This window comes from Lipotes vexillifer, unplaced genomic scaffold (assembly GCF_000442215.2).
Source record: "Lipotes vexillifer unplaced genomic scaffold, Lipotes_vexillifer_v1.1 scaffold1862, whole genome shotgun sequence".
Taxonomy (NCBI): domain Eukaryota; kingdom Metazoa; phylum Chordata; class Mammalia; order Artiodactyla; family Lipotidae; genus Lipotes; species Lipotes vexillifer.
In genome coordinates this window covers 901,873-919,890 of record NW_006771326.1, presented here as the reverse complement: position 1 = coordinate 919,890, position 18,018 = coordinate 901,873, and the positions used below count along the sequence as shown (strand labels likewise).

Genomic DNA, 18,018 nt, shown 5'->3' with positions numbered 1-18,018 from the left:
CATTTCGGCTGTTACGTAAGTGGCTATGCTTACATTATGTGAGAATCCCTATGAAATCAGCAGTACGTGGGGAAAGGATATTTTACTAGAAAACAAATCATTCTTAACCGACTGACTTTTGTGTGTGATTAAAATTTAGCTTTATCATTTTTCATTTTTATATTTCAGGGACTTTGAAGGCAACCATATCCATAATTTAAGGAATTTGACTTTTATTTCCTGCAGTAATTTAACTGTTTTGTAAGTAATGTTTTGTCCTTTTGAAGTACCATTTTATCTCTTTACAAATAAAATGAATCATTTATGCGAACAGAATCTAGTATAAACATGCATAGAAATTACAGCAAATGTTCCCTCTCAACTTGAAGTTTTTTGAAAAGGAAGCACATTGGCAAAATTACCGAAGTTCAAACCAGGCATAACTACAGATTCACAACATACACGGGTCATCACAATGGTACTATCTTACGTGAGACCTGCTTTTCTCAACCTTACAAGTAAGACCCAATTTAATGGAAAAACAATTTCTCATAAACCACCTAGAATCTGCCCTTGGATCTCAGTTTGAGAAACACCAAATTAAAGTCCTAATCTATAAAAATTATTACTGCAAAGATTGTGGGGGAAATTAACTATAACTTAGAAACTGTAGAATGTTCACATCCCTGAGGATGTAACTGCCGACACCAGGATAAATCTTAGAATGTTATCAAGTATAATTTCTCCTTATACTCCTCTCTGGCTTATTTTAAATTCAGGGTGCCTCTTCCATAACAGTGAGGGATACTGGGGCTTCCTTCAGTATAAAAGTATAACTGCCTCATTTGCAGTTTATTCTTCCAGAAGAGTATTTTTCAAATTGTGGGTTGAAACTCACAAGCAGGTGATGAAAGCAATGTAGTATGTCCCGAGCCGCATTTTTTAAATGAAAAAGAATAGAATTGAATTGAATAAAGACATCAGAGTGCAATTTAGATGATTAAATGTATTGTTCCATGAATCTTGGGTTGTGTGGGTGTATATTATGTCCCAATGCAAAATGCATTTTTCTACTGTCGGTTGCCATGTGAAAAGTTTGAAAATCATCATACTAGAATATACAGGACCCCGGTGTACGGGCAATGCAATAGCTACCACTGACACAACAAAAATTTTTACCCAGTTATGCCCTCCGCCCCATTCCAGTGGGCTCAAAGCCACTGAAATGTGTGAACTTTTCTGCAGTGAGTTTAGCAGTCTTCAGATGCAGGATTCTATCAGTCATGCAAAACAGTTCATGGTAATTGCCCAAAGGAAACCAAATTGCACTAAAAGGACACAGGCCAAATAAGTATCCAAAAAATGTAGCCCTTCTTTTCTATTCTACTTGTGTTTGCTTTTAGAGAACCCTCTGTATGAAGAAATCATTCGTGAGTTTCCTCTTCGCAGATGCTTTTGTTTTTCTGGTCCAAGGATGCTGGGAGAAAGTGGTAACGGTTTGGAGTGCTGAGAGGAAATAAATACTTAAGGATGGGACGAGGCCAGCTTCCAGGCATGTCCCACAATGCCTCAAGAACTGGAAATCTTTTAAAGGTTTCCTGTGAGTTAGTTCTTTATGCTATCTCATAACACGACATCAGGGCAGAGATGAACTGTCAGGACTTACAGTCTCATTCCGCATCCCAAACTAGAGATCTTCTGAGTTGGTCCAGCTTGAAGTAGACCTCCTGCAACATCTCCACCCTAAATCACATCAACTGCCCAATGTGCACCAGTGCTATTGTGTGGGAGGTATTTTGTTCGACAGACACACCGTAAAGCCTACAGAGGCGACCCTAAGACAGCTCCCTGGGCTGACGCTCAGTCTGTATTCTCAGGAGTCGAGCTTTTCACTCTTCCCCTGTGGAGCTCTTCCCTGAATCACTTAGAAATTTGAACCTTATTTTACTTTTATCACCATTGAAAGATCTGGGAAATTTAAGGTTAAAGTTATTAGAGACTCTGGGTAATTTATCACGCTACTTAAACCTGTCTTGATGTGAAAAGTGCACTCGACGTAATTATCCTTGTTTTTGCAGGCTGTTAATCTCCTCTCCAATAACTCACCTATCAGTTACCTCTGGAAGCTACAACGTCCTTTTCTTTTTACTTTCAGGGTAATGAGGAAAAACAAAATTAATCACCTCAGTGAAAACGCGTTTGCACCGCTCCGGAAACTAGATGAATTGTAAGCTCGATTACACATATATTGATGAGAATTTTCTTTCTACTGTTCCAGTTCATAGTTGTCACACGTATACATTTTTACACATTTAAGAAAGATTTATTTTTCTCTCTTCCTAGCACTATTTCTGCATACCTTGAGCCACAAAGGAATCCTGATAGTTTAAAAAATATGTGTAAAGGAAAACTATAAAATAAATATTTGAGGAAAGTGAGGTAAGGGAAACATAGCTGTGGAGAAAGAATAAAGTCTGGGGAGGTCAGTAAATAAAATACATCTTGCACAACTCTAACCCACTGCTGGAGAGGTATAGCAAATTTATCTTTAAGTTTCCTGGAGAGTTAGGATTTAAAAACCAGGAGATAAAAAGACACCACTCTGCTGATTCTGAAACCAAAGGATAATCTTGGATCCATAAGGAAATTAGACACTACCATGGGTAACATCCCAGACTGTAATAATGGAAAGAGAGCTATTTATAATGTCCCTTTTTTAAGATCAATGACACAGTTCCAAAGGACATTAAGACAACTCTCTGATAAATCAAAGCCTTGTGGTCCAAGCACATATGAGCTGATTGTCCAAATAAAATATACACAGGACAACAAATGAAGTGCATGTCCTTCAGACAATTTTTTATTTTTTACCATTAATTTCTTCAATTGGGTTTTTGCTAAAGTTTAGGCTAGCCACCAGTTTGATTTTGTGAGTTCTAGAAAGAATCTGGAGTATGGACAGAAGGTACATGTTTGACAATTAACTGGGCAGAACTTTGATTCATTAAAACTTGTCCATAAAAATTAAAGAATGTAACTAAACTGTTTCTCGGGACACCTCACCTGCAAACTGAGACAGGTGGAGGGAATACACATGCCACAGACAGAAACGTTCCTCGGGAACCAATGCAGCATTCTGCTCCAAAACATCAATAAACAAGCCACTGAAACCCCAACGTTTTTCCATGACCATTAGCTTGAAACATTTTTCAGTAGACAGTACCAATCATTCACAAAACGCACAAGAAAATCTCAATAGATATCAGAACCAAGCACCTGCTGTTACAGCTCCCAGTGTCTGGCAAGTGAACCATACCATCAACACATAGGAAATTATTTTATTCTCAGTAGTAGGGAGAGGTGCGTGTAGGTGACTCGAAAGGTAGTATCTAGCCATGAAAATACAAGCTAGTCGAGGGGTCCATACTTTTCCTTGTTTTATCCTACTTGCCACCGCGATCTGAATACCAGAAGGTAATTTCTGCCAGTCCTGACTTGCATGGTGGCGCTGAGGTGCAGGTTCTAAGTATCAGTAACCAGTAGAGAGCATGAAACACAACAGCTTAGTCCGTAACCAGTGCTAATGCAGGTTCAGAGATAAAGAGCAACAAAGGGGCAGAGAGGGGCACCAAGGCCAAGAATTAGTCCTGCTTAAACCCTGCCGAATTCCATACCCAACGCTGGCTTGAAAAATCGGATTTACAGGGATGAAAATGGCATGTTTTCTAAGAGGTGATGGCTTTAAATGGGTGGGTCTAGACCTCAAATGAGTGACTCTCCCTTTGAGAGAGGGTTTGGACTACACTCTGTGCCCCTCCTGGCTTGATCCCACTGACAGAGTTAATGAGGGCAAATAAATTGGCAATAATCAGGATTGACTTCTCACAGTAGACTTTAACAGTTCTGATGGCAGAAACTCTTGGCTACATGCTTGATTTACTTTGTCCTTTTAAAGTCAACTACTCTAGGTGATAATGTGTTTCCTGAGCCCATTCAGAAATGGACCTCAAGTCCAGTTAAGTTTAGACCAACTTTCCTAAAACGAAACTGAGAAAATGGTCTTTTTACACATCACTTAGGGTCTAGGCCAAATGGTTCCCATTACATGATTCATGATAAAAGAACTGTATGTCAGAATTGGCTCTAATAGCCAAAACAGCACTCCCATCAGAAACAGCTGAACATGATATTTCAAGATTTAATATCCTAGTGGACTCTTCTAAATCTGTTTTTCACATTGCCTCACTAACATGATCAGTCTTTTACTTGGCTTCCCATACAAAGAACTGGAATTGTGCCGCCACTTTTACCTAAATATGCAGCAGGTCGAGTCTGTTAATGGTCTTCTAGGTAGGGATACAAAGAATAGCTAGCCAAAAATTAAGCTAGATGCTGGAGAACCCAAGATGAATAGGTACAGGGCTTGCAATGAAAGAGATCACATCCCTCAGAAGAGGAGAATGTATGTACAGAAACAGTTTTAATATGATGTTATAAGTGCTGTATGTGTCATCCATGCTACATACGGGAGAATAGAGAACGCCTAATCTCCCTGGTCACAGAGGAGTGACATGTGAGCAGAATTTTTTTTTTTTTAAGTATAGTTGATTTACAATACTGTGTTAGTTTCAGATGTACTGCAAAGTGATTCAGTTATGCATACCCCTTCTTTTTTCAGATTCTTTTCCATTACAGGGTATTACAAGATATTGAATATAGTTCCTGTGCTGTACAGTAAATCCTTGTTGTTTATCTGAGCAGAATCTTGAAGGATGAATAGGGAGTTCACCAGAAGGACAAGAATCAAAGCTTATTCCAGGCAGAAGGAAGCACCCGTGCAAAAACCCGGAGGTTGAAATACTGAGATGCCTTCAGGCCCTGGTGAAAGTCATTTTGACTGAGTAGACAGTGGTAGGAAACTGAGCTGGAAAGCTAGACAGTGGCAAGATATTTAAAGGCTTTTTTATATCACACTAAGAAGTTTTGATTTTATCTTCTATGCAACAATGAGCTATTGAAGGATTTTAAGGGATGAAATTTTAGAAACATTCCTTTTGTTGTCAAATCAGACCATCTATCTTCACAGACAGTTCACCCATGAAAACATAAATAACAAAAACAGCCTCAAGGTTCAGTTTACAGTATAAAAATAAAACATTTACAGCAAAGACATTTATAGTATTGATTACATTAGCTACTTTTTAGTTTTAAAAACTCAGTCTAAATCTATCTTGCCCTTCCAAGTTGAATAACCTAACTTTTGATTTATAAGCACTGCAATAACAAATAGATCTATTCCCATGCTTCTCCCTGTAGCAACCAATAGGATTTGGAGGTGGACAGGGAAAGTGTTTAGGCTTTCTCTTAGTATCTCTTGATGACATTGAAGAACTCAAGCCTTTTGAAAGATTGTCTTGTTTAGAAGAATCTGAGGGCTTTCGCATGAGAGTTGCCACTGTCAAAGCTACCATAAGAGCTGCTACTGTCCGAAATCTTCTCACAACTAAGCTACAAGTTCATACCACTTTAGGCAGCCCAACCTCTATATGTACATGAAGTAACATACAAAATATCCTGCCCCGGGTGTGTATGAGACCCGGTGTATATCAGCTGTGGAAGAAACTGGAAACTGAAATAATCCACTTCCAGTTGAAAATTATAATACACCCAAGCAAAGGAAAAAATTAAGGTTCAAAAGCATATTTCTACTTTAGCAAAGGAAGGAAGGGAGGGAGGGGGGAGGGAGGGGAGGAATAAGAGAAAGGACGAAGGGCACAATACATATATTAATTGAATTAGAAAGTTGTATCTATTAGAACTAGATCAAATACCACCAAGTACTGTCTCTGAGTGAGCAATAAAATGGGATAAAATATTTTTATCTTTACCATCTCACTCCCTTTTTAAAGTTTTGACTTCTATTAATTAATATAACTCACTAATGGCACTGTTTGAAAGTTGTCTAATGGTTTTTTAATAAATTACAGAACTATGAGTAAAGTCTTAAGGAAATAATATGACATTTGCAATTGTTTCCCTAGGGATTTAGGAAGTAATAAGATTGAAAATCTTTCACCACTTGTCTTTAAGGATCTGAAGGAGCTCTCACAGTTGTAAGACTGATACGAATTTTGTATCTTTATTTTTTAATTTATTTTACTTCTAAAAATTGTGATTAAAATATACATAAGTATGTATATTTACCATTTTAACCATTTGTAAGTGTACAACTGTGGCATTAACTTCATTCACATTGTTGTGCAACCATCACCACCATCCATCTCTAGAACTTTTCCATCTTTCCAAACTGAAACTCCTTACATATTAAACACTAACTCCCCATCAACCCCTGCCCCTCCAGCATCCATCACTCTGTTCTGGCTCTATGAATTTGGCATCTCTAAGTACCTCATAAATCCGTGGAATCATACATATTTGTCCCTTTATGACTGGCTTATTCCACTTAGCATAATGTCCTCAAGGTTCATCCACAGGTTGTAGCATGTGTCAGAAGTTCTGAATATTATCATTCTGAATAATAATCCGCTGTATGTAAGTACCACATGGCGTTTATCCATTCATCCATTGGTGGACACTTGGGTGGCTTCCACCTTTTAGCTGCTATGAGTAGTGCTGCTATGAATGTGGGTGTACAAATATCTGTTCAAGAGCTTGCTTTCAATTCTTTGGGTATATAACGCCAGAAGTAGAATTACTGGATCATATGGCAACTCTATTTTTAATTTTTAAAGGAAACGCCATACTCTTTTGCATAGTGGCTACACTATTTTATATTCCCACTATCAGTGCACAAGGATTCTAATTTCTCCACCTCTTTAACAACACTTGTTATTTTATATTTTTTGATAATCGCCAATCTAATGGGTGTGAAATGGTGTTTCATTGTGGATTTGATTTGCATTTCTCTAATGATTAATGATGTTGAGCATCTTTTCATGTGCTTATTGGCCATTCATGTAACTTCTTTAGAGAATACCTATTCAAGTCTTTTGCCCGCTTTTAAACTGGGTTGTTTGGGGTTTTGTTGTTAAGTTGTAGGAGTGTATATATTTTAGATATTAAATCATTTTCAGATATATGATTTACAAATGTATGCTCCCATTCTGTAGGTTGCCTTTTCACTCTGTTGACAGTGTTTTCTGATGCACAAAAGTTTTTGATTTAGATGTAGTCCAATTCTTTTTTTTTTTTTCTTTTGTTACCTATGTTTTTGGTATCATATACAAGAAGTCATTGCCTAATCCAATATCATGAAGCTTTTCTCTTATGACTTCTTCTAAGAGTTTTAAAGTTTTAGCTTTTCTATTTAGGCCTTTAATCCATTTTGAGTTAATTCTGTACATGGTGGAAGCTAAGGGTCTAAGCTCTTTTTTTTTTTTTATGTGGATATCTATCTGCTTTTCACAGCACTATTTGTTGAAAAGATTGTCCTTTCCCCATTGAACAATCTTGGCACATTTTTTAAATTATTTGACTATATATACAAAGGCTTGTTCCTGGGCTCTCCATTCTATTCCATTGTTCTATACAGCTATCTTGTAGCCAGCACCACACTGTTTTGACTACTGTAGCTTTGTAGTAAGTTTTGAATCAGGAAGTGAGACCTCCAACTTTGTTCTTCTTTTTCAAGGTTGTTTTAGATATTCAGGTTCCCTTGAGATTCCACACGAATTTTAGGATGGATTTTTCTATTTATGCAAAAAAAAAAGATCATTGGGATTTTGACAGAGATTACACTGAATCGTAGATTGCTTTAGGTAGTATTAACATCTTGACAATATTGTCTTCCAGTCCCAAAACACAGAATGTCTTCTTTAACTGATGTCTTCTTTAATTTCTTTCAGCAACATTTTGTTTTCAAAGTGCAAGTCTTTCACCTTTATTCAGTTTATTCCTAAGTACTTTGTTCTTCTGATGCTATTGTAAATGGAATCATTTTCTTAATTTTCTTTATGGATTGCTCATGGTTAGTGTATAGAAATGCATTTGATTATTGATTATTGTTTGATTATTATGTGTTGGTTTCACATATGGCAATTTTGTTGTGTGTATGCGTGTGTGAAATCGTTAGGGTTTCATACACATAAAATCATGCCATCTGTGAACAGAGATAATTTTACTTCTCCCTTTGCAATTTGGATGCCTTTTATTTCTTGCCTAATTGCTCTGGCTAGGACTTCCAGTAGTATGTTGAATAGAAATGGCAAAAGTGGGCATCCTTGTCTTCTTACTGATTTTAGAGGAAAAGCTTCCGGCCTTTCACCATTGGCTATGATGCTCGCTGTGGCTTCCCTATATGGCTTTTATTATGTTAAGGTCGTTTCCTTCTGTTCATAGATTGTTGAGTCCCCTTCCCTTCTTTTATACAACACATTTCTTATTGTCATCCTTCCTCTCTTCCCTTCTTTCTGTAGTCACTGCCCCTCCCCCACCCAACTAATGGTCTAATCTGCAATAAATTTCTTAAAAAGTGAACCTGCCCTGAGAAGGTCCCTTTAATCAACAATTCTTGTTTCAAGGTGTTGTTTTGCAAAGATTCTGAAATTTTCTCCATTTACACTCAGCTACACTGTCACTCTGACCTCTGTTTCTTTGTTTCTAACTATAGAGCCTTTGACTTTTCATTTCATGCCTCACAAATTGCTAACACAATATGCCACTCTTTGACATGATTTATTGTAAAAAGCATTCAATGTGATTTCACTAACTCAAGTTTTGACGAAATGAGATTCTTCTTTCTTTCATTTAAACCACACCTGATGATAGGCAAAACCTGAAGTGGTGTGGCTTCCCTTTGGGTACCCTGCTGCTCCTCTGGTGGGACCGTCTCTGGACCTCCCCACCTTCGCGCTTACGTTCTCTCAGCTCTGTCATTAATGCACTTACTGACAGCCGTGCACTGGCCTAAGAGTGCTGTTTCCATTAATCCATTTGAATGTCCAACTAGCCCTAGGGGTCAATTGACATTGCTGTACTTTTTTTGTTACTGTTTAAAAGTAACCCTAAGTCAAGAGACACACTTCCTCTTTACTCAAATACTTTTTAAGAATTGACCTATTGCTGCTCTTTTTTTAAAACAGGAATCTTTCCTATAACCCAATCCAGAAAATTCAAGCAAACCAATTTGATTACCTTGTCAAACTCAAGTCTCTGTAAGTATACACCTATGGGGATAGTTTTATGATGTAATTTTTATTTACATACTAATAGCTAATAAATTCTATAAAATAAGATTGATAGGATCTCAAATCAGAAGCTTTAGTCCCAGGATATTGGTCAAACTCCAGAAAAACATATAAGATGAGTGCTTGCTGGGCTACAAACAGATAGCTATTAGTTTAATCTTTCATATTTATAAGCCATAAATTAGATAATGATTAATCATTTCATATATTTCTGTAATCGCCAGGAGCTTATATTGGATTGTTTGCTTGATCCTCTGAAGGCATCTATGCATATTTATTCCTTCATTGGTACTGGGTATCTAAGAATTTATTATAACCATCGTTATCCCAAGATGGAATGTTCTAGATGATATAAGTCATTACTTGCAACACACACACACATAAACACACACACACAAATTATGTTAGGGTCTAAGAATTGCCTTAAGAAGGTAAGCTTCAGTTCTTTTAAGTGTTCCCTCAGTAAAATGGCATTTTATTAGAAAAACATTACTTAAAATTATTAGAAAAACTTCAAGAATGTGAAATGCCTCTATTGCAATATTGTCTAAAAGATGCTTGTTCATTTACTTCAAATATATATATATTGAGTAGTTACTATGCAAAAAACATTGTTCCACTCTATTCGAAGCCAAAAAATTCAAATAAGCAGGATATATACATAAATAGCAGAATCAAAAAGGCATTGGGAGAAAAAAATGGGTTATTATGGGATCATATGAAATCATGTGTGTGAAACTTTTGAAAATTGTAAAGCACTGTAGAATTTAACGAATATTTCATTCAATAAAAAAAAATTTTTAATAAAAAAATGTTTAAAGGAGTTGGGGAAGTGCCTAGGGAAGGTTAAGTATGAATGTTTGGTTCCAAATAAGTGTTAACTAACAGCATTTTATTAAACTGTCCATCACAAAAACTCATTTTATTATACCCTGCATAACATATTTTTTTGATAATTAATTTGATATTTTTAGCAGCCTAGAAGGAAATGAAATTTCAAATATCCAACAAAGGATGTTCAGACCTCTCACGAACCTCTCTCACATGTAAGCAGATGTTTTTTCTTGTTCTTCATCTTGATTTTAGTCTTTTACGTTTCCACATGTATTGTGCTAATACCTCCATACCCAATGCATCCAATCTATTAACAATTTTCTACTGATTAATTTGCCTAAATGATAATTAACTCTTAAAGCGTTGGTATTGGGTGGGGTGATTTTTAGCTCTCCGTGGTCTGGCAGAATGAAAGGAGTTTTGTCTGAATGTCAGACAGCAGGAGTGTGGAGGGAACCCACCCAGGCTTGTAAACTCTCCCGAGCCCTGATGCCACTCACTGATAGTCAAGTTTGTCCACTCAGCTAGTAATTTGTACACGTGGCACAAATGCGACCAGATGAAGTTACATAAACAACATAAAATAATTATAAATAATTCATGTAAATGGAGGAAGGGAAGAGAGAAATCCTCCTCAGTGAAAATGGCCCACAATGTCAGGGCATGATGTGCAAGGGTGTATGGATAAAATGGTGAATCATGGAAAATCTTTTATTCAAACAGTGTGTCTCATCATGCCATCAATTACATGCTTCAGAAACATTTTCTTTAATTGAATGTAATATATAGCAGTATATATATGAAATATATTAGAATGGTCTCCATGCCAAGGTAATTAATTCCCAATAATTTAGAAAGTGTCATGGCAGTCACCAACACTCTATAATCTTGCTTGTATTTTAATCTAACAGAGGATACTGGGAGTTTTTTTCCCATAATTCCTCAGAGAGCATGCTTATAAATTTTCCTTGGTTGCACACAACATAAAACACTCTGACTGGGCTTCCCTGGTGGCGCAGTGGTTGAGAGTCTGCTTGCCAATGCAGGGGACGAGGGTTCGTGCGCTGGTCCGGGAAGATCCCATATGCCGCGGAGCGGCTGGGCACGTGAGCCACGGCCGCTGAGCCTACGTGTCCGGAGCCTGTGCTCCGCAACAGGAGAGGCCACAACAGTGAGAGGCCTGCGTACTGCAAAAAAAAAAAAAAAAAAAAAAAACACTCTGACTAAATTAAGCAAAGCAGAGTTTATTGGAAGAAAATGGTGTAGGTCACAAAACCCAAGAAACAAGGAGCAGAACTGAATTGAGCAGAAACCATGGCAGATCCTGGGATCCAGGCAGCGAGAGTTAAACAACAGGACAATATAATGTAATTGTCAAGTTTTCATCTTATATTACTACAACTCCTTATACTATAAAGATCACTTATATTTTTTGCCAGAGTACATCGCTTTAGCGGCAGAAAGATCTAATTTAAATCCTAATTTCTGCATTTATTAGAAAATTTCCTAGCAGATAATTTGCCTCCATTGAAGAGTCATCTTCTTGTATGGTGATACTGACATCCACCTCATGGAGCTGATCTGAGAAGTTATTCTTGATACTTGGAAGATGCTCAATAAACGGTGCTGGTGTTGGTGGCAGCACAGTAGTAATTACTGATTATCCCGGTGGTGTTTTATTAACAAGGGAGGTCTCTCTACTGATGAAAGAATTCACTCAACACACATTTATCGAACACCCTATTATGTACCAAACACTAGTGTGAGGATAAGCATGTTAGCAAGTAGCTACAGATCACACAAATTCTATACTAGAAAAGCCATAGAAACACAGAGGACAAATTCTCTTCCCCTGGGTTTGAAAAAGGAAAATCAGTTGCAGCAACCATAGGAGTTATGTAACGGTTGATTTATTAACACATGCACTAAACACTGAAAACCCAGTAACAAGTTTCCTTGGGTGGATTGTCCTGATCACATGCTAACATTTGATTTATATTCTAGGGCATGTCTAACACTTGTATGTTTATTATGCCTTTTTGCAGCTCTCACCCACACATTCTTTTAAAAACCAAGTTAATGAGAATTAAACTTAAGGTTAAATCTTCAGTATCCCTAATGTTTTACATTCATTCCTCTGAGTCTCATATTAAGATGTTTTCTTTCTGAGAGAATGTAGAAAATAGATATTAATGTAGAGCGACACCGACTTCAGTTTAAAATCTTCTTTTCCCTTCTCTCTGCACGTCAGCTATTTTAAGAAGTTCCAGTACTGTGGCTATGCACCGCATGTTCGCAGCTGTAAACCAAACACTGATGGAATCTCATCCTTAGAGGATCTCTTGGCGAGCATCATTCAGAGAGTATTCGTCTGGGTTGTGTCTGCAGTTACGTGCTTTGGAAACATCTTTGTCATCTGTATGCGACCTTATATCAGATCTGAGAACAAGCTGCATGCCATGTCGATCATTTCCCTCTGCTGTGAGTATTTCCTGGCTGAAGAGGAATAACAGTTTCAAAATATATGAAAGCGTTGCTATTAGACAATAAGTAAGGAGAGCGGTAGAATTATGAGATTTTAAAATTTTCTCCTCTTTGCTTATATGTTGTTTTCACGTTCGCTACAATGAAAATAAAATTACTTTAGGGATAAGAAAGAAAATAAGTTTTTAAAATAAGAAACCTCAGTCACCTTACACAGATTAATGAAGGGCTCATTCATTAATTCTTTTCTCATAAAGAAGCTTTTGTTCATTTGCTTTCTTCTCTGAAGGAAGAAGAAAGCGAATTTAATATTATTAAATAATTTATTTAAAATTATGATATTATAAATAATATCTTTATTATTTAATAAAATAATATTTTATCAAAGCATGTAAAATATTTTACTATAATCAAATTGGACCCTTTCATGGTTCCAGGGCTGTGTTTATTTCTTGTTTGAATGTCCAGTTCATGGATGCTGACTTCAAACGTTGTTTTTCTGGTCTCTGACCTTCTACATTCTTTTCCATTCATAATTTGAAATATTTAAATAAGAAAGTGTTTTAGGTAGTATTACATTTTTTAAGTTTTTGAAACGTGTTTGCAAGGTATTATGTTAAATGAGGAATACAAAAATAAATTAATTAAAGAAAAGCAAGAAACCAGTCCTCAGGGTGTTTATAATCTTGGTCAAGTGGCCTATAATTTACCCATACTACCTTAAGCAAGAATCTATCTATATGATGTTCTCCTTTACAAGTGCTGTGCCATGTCTTACCCTCGCCCTCACTCAAAGTATAATGTCGAACCGTCTTTTCATTGCAAGCTACCCAAGAAACAGAACTCAGAAATGGTTTACTACTTTGTATTGTTAGCTACACAATTTTGAGTTTGCTCAATTTCCCTGATAAAGGCTAGAATATAACCTCGGTGTTAGGGCCAGCCTTACGATGTATACCGTGCTGTGACTTTAGGATCGTTGTATAGAACGCTGGCGTGGTAAAAAAAAAAAAAAAAACTCACCTACTCTCTGATATGTAATATTTGCTTAAAAAGCAAATACACCAAGAAGTGTATCACATTAACAGCTGATGTGGGGGATGGAGGAGTCTGAAAAGTGACAGAGAAAGATGTTCAGATGGGAAGAAAGAATCAGAGAGAACAGTTTTGCTTCGACCACCCGTGGGTGACTCATTGAAGCCCCTCAGAATTATACTGACTACAGAGCACTTCATAATTATTCACATCTTCAAAATGACAGACCTCAAAATTCATAGTCCTTACTCTGTCATAGCAACTTCTGGATTACTTTCTCTGGGATTTTGAATGACTTAAGTTTCTTAAGCTGGGAGAATTTCCATGCAAGAGATGAACCAAATTATAACATCCCAATCTTGCCCCTAATTGAATGCTCATGCATTTTACTCATTTACTCAGCACTGCTAGGTGATGGGACTAGAACAGAAAGCAAAACAGACAAGATCCCTGCTCTTACAGACTGTGTGTTAGACGAAAACAGAGGAATGATTACATAATTGGCTGCACAGGATGCTGTAAGAGTGCTTAGCAGGGAGAGTTGATGAAGTGGTCCTTACCCATAAATGAACTCTTAGAATAAAACTTCCCTCCCCCGCCCCCAAGATAGAAGGAACTTAGCTATTTGGGGCTAATATTAAAAATATTTCTGGAGGGCTTCCCTGGTGGCGCAGTGCTTGAGAGTCCGCCTGCCGATGCAGGAGACGCGGGTTCGTGCCCCGTTTCGGGAAGATCCCACATGCCGCGGAGCGGCTGGGCCCGTGAGCCATGGCCGCTGAGCCTGCGCGTCCGGAGCCTGTGCTCCGCAAATGGGAGAGGCCACAACAGTGAGAGGCCCGCATAACGCAAGAAAAAAAAAAAAAAAAACACTCAACAAACTAGAGATAGAAGAAAACTACTTGAACATAATAAAGACCATACATGAAAAACCCATAGCCAACATCATGCTCAACATCATGCTCATCATGCTCAAACTGGACTTCCCTGGTGGTGCAGTGGTTAAGAATCCGCCTGCCAATGCAGGGGACACGGGTTCGAGCCCTGGTCCAGGAAGATCCCACATGCCGCAGAGCAACCAGGCCCGTGCACCACAACTGCTGAGCCTGTGTTCTAGGGCCCGCGAGCCACAACTGCTGAAGCCTGCACGCCTAGAGCCTGTGCTCCGCTACAAGAGAAGCCACCGCGATGAGCAGCCCGTGCACCGCAACGAAGAGTGGACCCCGCTCGCCGCAACTAGAGAAAGCCCGTGCGCAGCAACGAAGACCCAAAGCAGCCAAAAATAAATAGATAAATAAATTTAAAAAAAAATTCTGCTTAATGATAACTCCATCTTACCTATTTATTTCTCTAAATTTGTGAAATTCACTGATCCCTGTAGGTGCCGACTGCCTGATGGGAATCTATTTGTTTGTGATCGGAGCCTTTGACCTGAAGTTTCGAGGAGAATACAACAAGCATGCACAGCTGTGGATGGAGAGTATTCATTGCCAGCTTCTGGGGTCCCTAGCCATTCTGTCCACAGAAGTATCAGTGTTACTTTTAACATTTCTGACAGTGGAAAAATATATCTGCATTGTATATCCTTTCAGATGTTTAAGACCTGGAAAATGCAGAACCATTACAGTTTTGATTCTCATTTGGATTATCGGTTTTATCGTGGCTTTCATTCCACTGAGCAATAAAGAATTTTTCAAAAACTACTACGGCACCAATGGGGTATGCTTCCCTCTTCATTCAGAGGATACAGAAAGTATTGGAGCCCAGATTTATTCAGTGGCAATTTTTCTCGGTAAGAAACTCTGTATTAGAAGCCCTTTCATTCAAATGCTAGAATAAATCACAATCTGAACCTCATTATGCCTTTTAATATTTACAACTTTCTATTTCAGATCTTCTAACCAGAATGGACATTGAGGGTGAATTGTATCAGAATCCCCTAAAGGGATTATTTTTTCTAAATTACCAGTTCATCATATTAATTCTTATATGATACACTTTAATAAAAGACAAGATGCTAAACACTTGCATTTCATGCAATCACCCTAATAATACTAAGCAAAGCATATTTTAACTCTTTGCCTTTATAATATGAACAAATTCAAAGTAGCCACACAAGTCTTTGGCTTGGGAGCAGACAACCAAGTATGTCCTCTTGTGAAAAATATTCTCAAAATATAACAAAGTAATTGAATTACCAAAAAAATTAACACAAGACAGATTAATTTAAGAAGCCCAAGATAGTCATTGAATTACTATAATCTAATTTTAATATGCCATTTTAAAAATAAACATTTCATCATTCTTATAGCTTCAACAATATTTAAATTTTTTTAATTAATGATTTTTGTGCCTTAGTAATTCTTACAAAGAACAAAAAACACATTGTGGTCTTTGTATCTTCTCCTTTACAATAACAGCTAAGGGTATGTTTGCTTGTTCTGAAAGAATGTTCTTATTAATCATCATCTTTGTGCTTTTCATAGGTATTAACTTAGCAGCATTTATCATCATAGTTTTTTCATATGGAAGCATGTTTTACAGCATCCATCAAAGTGCCATAACAGCAACCAAAGTACGGAATCAAGTTAGGAAAGAGATGATCCTTGCCAAACGTTTTTTCTTTATTGTATTTACCGATGCATTATGCTGGATACCCATCTTTATACTGAAATTTCTGTCATTGCTTCAGGTAGAAATACCAGGTATGAATTTTTTCTTCCTGTAAAGAAATAAAAAATCTGTCCATTAATATTTGCCTTATATATTTAGGTGATTCTATGTTGGATGCATATACATTTATAATTGTTATATCCTTTTCTTGCATTGATCCCTTGATCATTATGTAGTGTCAGTCTTTGTCTCTTGTAACAGTCTTCCATTTAAAGTCTATATTGTCTGATATAAGTATTGCTACTCTGGCTTTCTTTTGATTTCCATTTGCATGGAATACCTTTTTCCATATTTCTTCCTGATTCACTATTATAAGTTTTTATGTTTCTAGGAATTTATCCATTTCTTGTAAGTTGTCCAATTTGTTGACATACAACTGTTAGTAGTATTCTCTGATGATTGTTTGTACTTCCGTGATATCAGTTGTAACTTCTACTTTTTCATTTCTAATTTTATTTATTTTGATCCCTTCTCTTTTTTTTTTTCTTGATGAGTCTGGCTAAAGATTTAGCAATATTTTATCTTTTCAAAAAACGAACTCTTAGTTTCACTGATCTTTTCAACTACTTTTTAGTCTCTCATTTCTTTCTGCTCTGATCTTTATTACTTCCTTCCTTCTACTAACTTTGGACCTTCTTTGTTCTTTTTCTAGTTCATTTCATTAGAAAGTTAGGTTGTCCACTTGAGATTTTTTTGTTTCTTGGGGTGTCCCTGAATCACTGTAAACTTCTCTCTTAGAACCGCTTTTGCTGTGTCTCATAGATTCTGGAGGGTTGTGTTTCTATTTTCATTCATCTTAAGGTAATTTTTTGTTTCCTCTTTGATTTCTTTGTTGACCCATTGGTTTTTTAGTAGCATGTTGTTTAGTCTACACATTTGTGTTTTCCCACTTTTCTTCCTGTAATTGGCTCCGAGTTTCATACTATTGTGGTTGGAAAAGATGCTTGATATGATTTTAGCCTTCTTAAATTTACTAAGACTTGTTGTGTGGCCTAGCATGTGATTTATCCTGGAAAATGTTGTGTGCACATTTGAAAAGAATGTGTAATTTCCTGTTTTTAATGGAATGTTCTGTAGATATTTATTAAGTCCAACTGGTATAATGTGTCTCTTAAAGCCACTGTTTCCTTATTGATTTTCTGTCTGGATGATCTAGCCCTTGAAGTGTGTGCGGTATTAAAGTCTCCTACCATCTTCTAATACTGTCAATTTCTCCCTTTATGTCTGATAATATTTGCTTTACATATTTAGGTGCTTCTATGTTAGGTGCACATATGTTTACAAATGTTATATCCTCTTCTTGGGTTTACCCCTTTATCATTATATAAGTGCCCTTCTATGTCTTTTGTTACAGACTTCTCTTTAAAGTCTATTTTGTCTGATATGTGTATTGCTAACCCAGCTCTCTTTTCATTTTCATTTGCATGGAATATCTTTTTCCATCTCTTCACTTTCAGAATGTGTGTATCTTTGCTCTGAAGTGACTCTCTTGTAGCTAGCATATAGATGGGGCTTGTTTTTTAATCCATTCATCCACCTTATGTCTTTTTGTTGGAGCATTTAGTCCATTTACATTTAAAGTGGTTATTGGTAGGTATGTACTTATTTTCATTTTCTTACTTGTTTTCTGGTTGTTTTTGTAGTTCTTCTCTGTTCTTGTCTTCTTTTAGCATATTCCCTTGATTTTCCTTAGTGTTATATTTGGGTTCCTTTCCCTTTTTTGTGTGTGTATCTATTGTTGTTTTATGGTTTGTAGTTACCATGCCATATATATATATATATATATATATATATATATATGTATGTATGT

General features: G+C 36.8%; 1 protein-coding gene across 5 annotated transcripts in view; it reads left to right on the top strand.

The window, feature by feature from the left end:
• Positions 1 to 18,018, top strand: part of RXFP1 (relaxin family peptide receptor 1) — a 104,516-nt gene that overhangs the window by 81,710 nt on the left and 4,788 nt on the right. For 2 of the 5 annotated variants that reach the window (XM_007446624.1, XM_007446622.1), the window contains 8 exons: positions 169 to 240; positions 2,135 to 2,206; positions 6,021 to 6,092; positions 9,081 to 9,152; positions 10,160 to 10,231; positions 12,271 to 12,500; positions 14,917 to 15,327; positions 16,022 to 16,240. In XM_007446624.1, coding sequence (XP_007446686.1) covers positions 169 to 240; positions 2,135 to 2,206; positions 6,021 to 6,092; positions 9,081 to 9,152; positions 10,160 to 10,231; positions 12,271 to 12,500; positions 14,917 to 15,327; positions 16,022 to 16,240 — 1,220 coding nt within the window. The remainder of the gene's footprint in view (positions 1 to 168; positions 241 to 2,134; positions 2,207 to 6,020; positions 6,093 to 9,080; positions 9,153 to 10,159; positions 10,232 to 12,270; positions 12,501 to 14,916; positions 15,328 to 16,021; positions 16,241 to 18,018) is intronic. The other 3 variants (XM_007446623.1, XM_007446626.1, XM_007446625.1) reach the window with 3 other exon arrangements.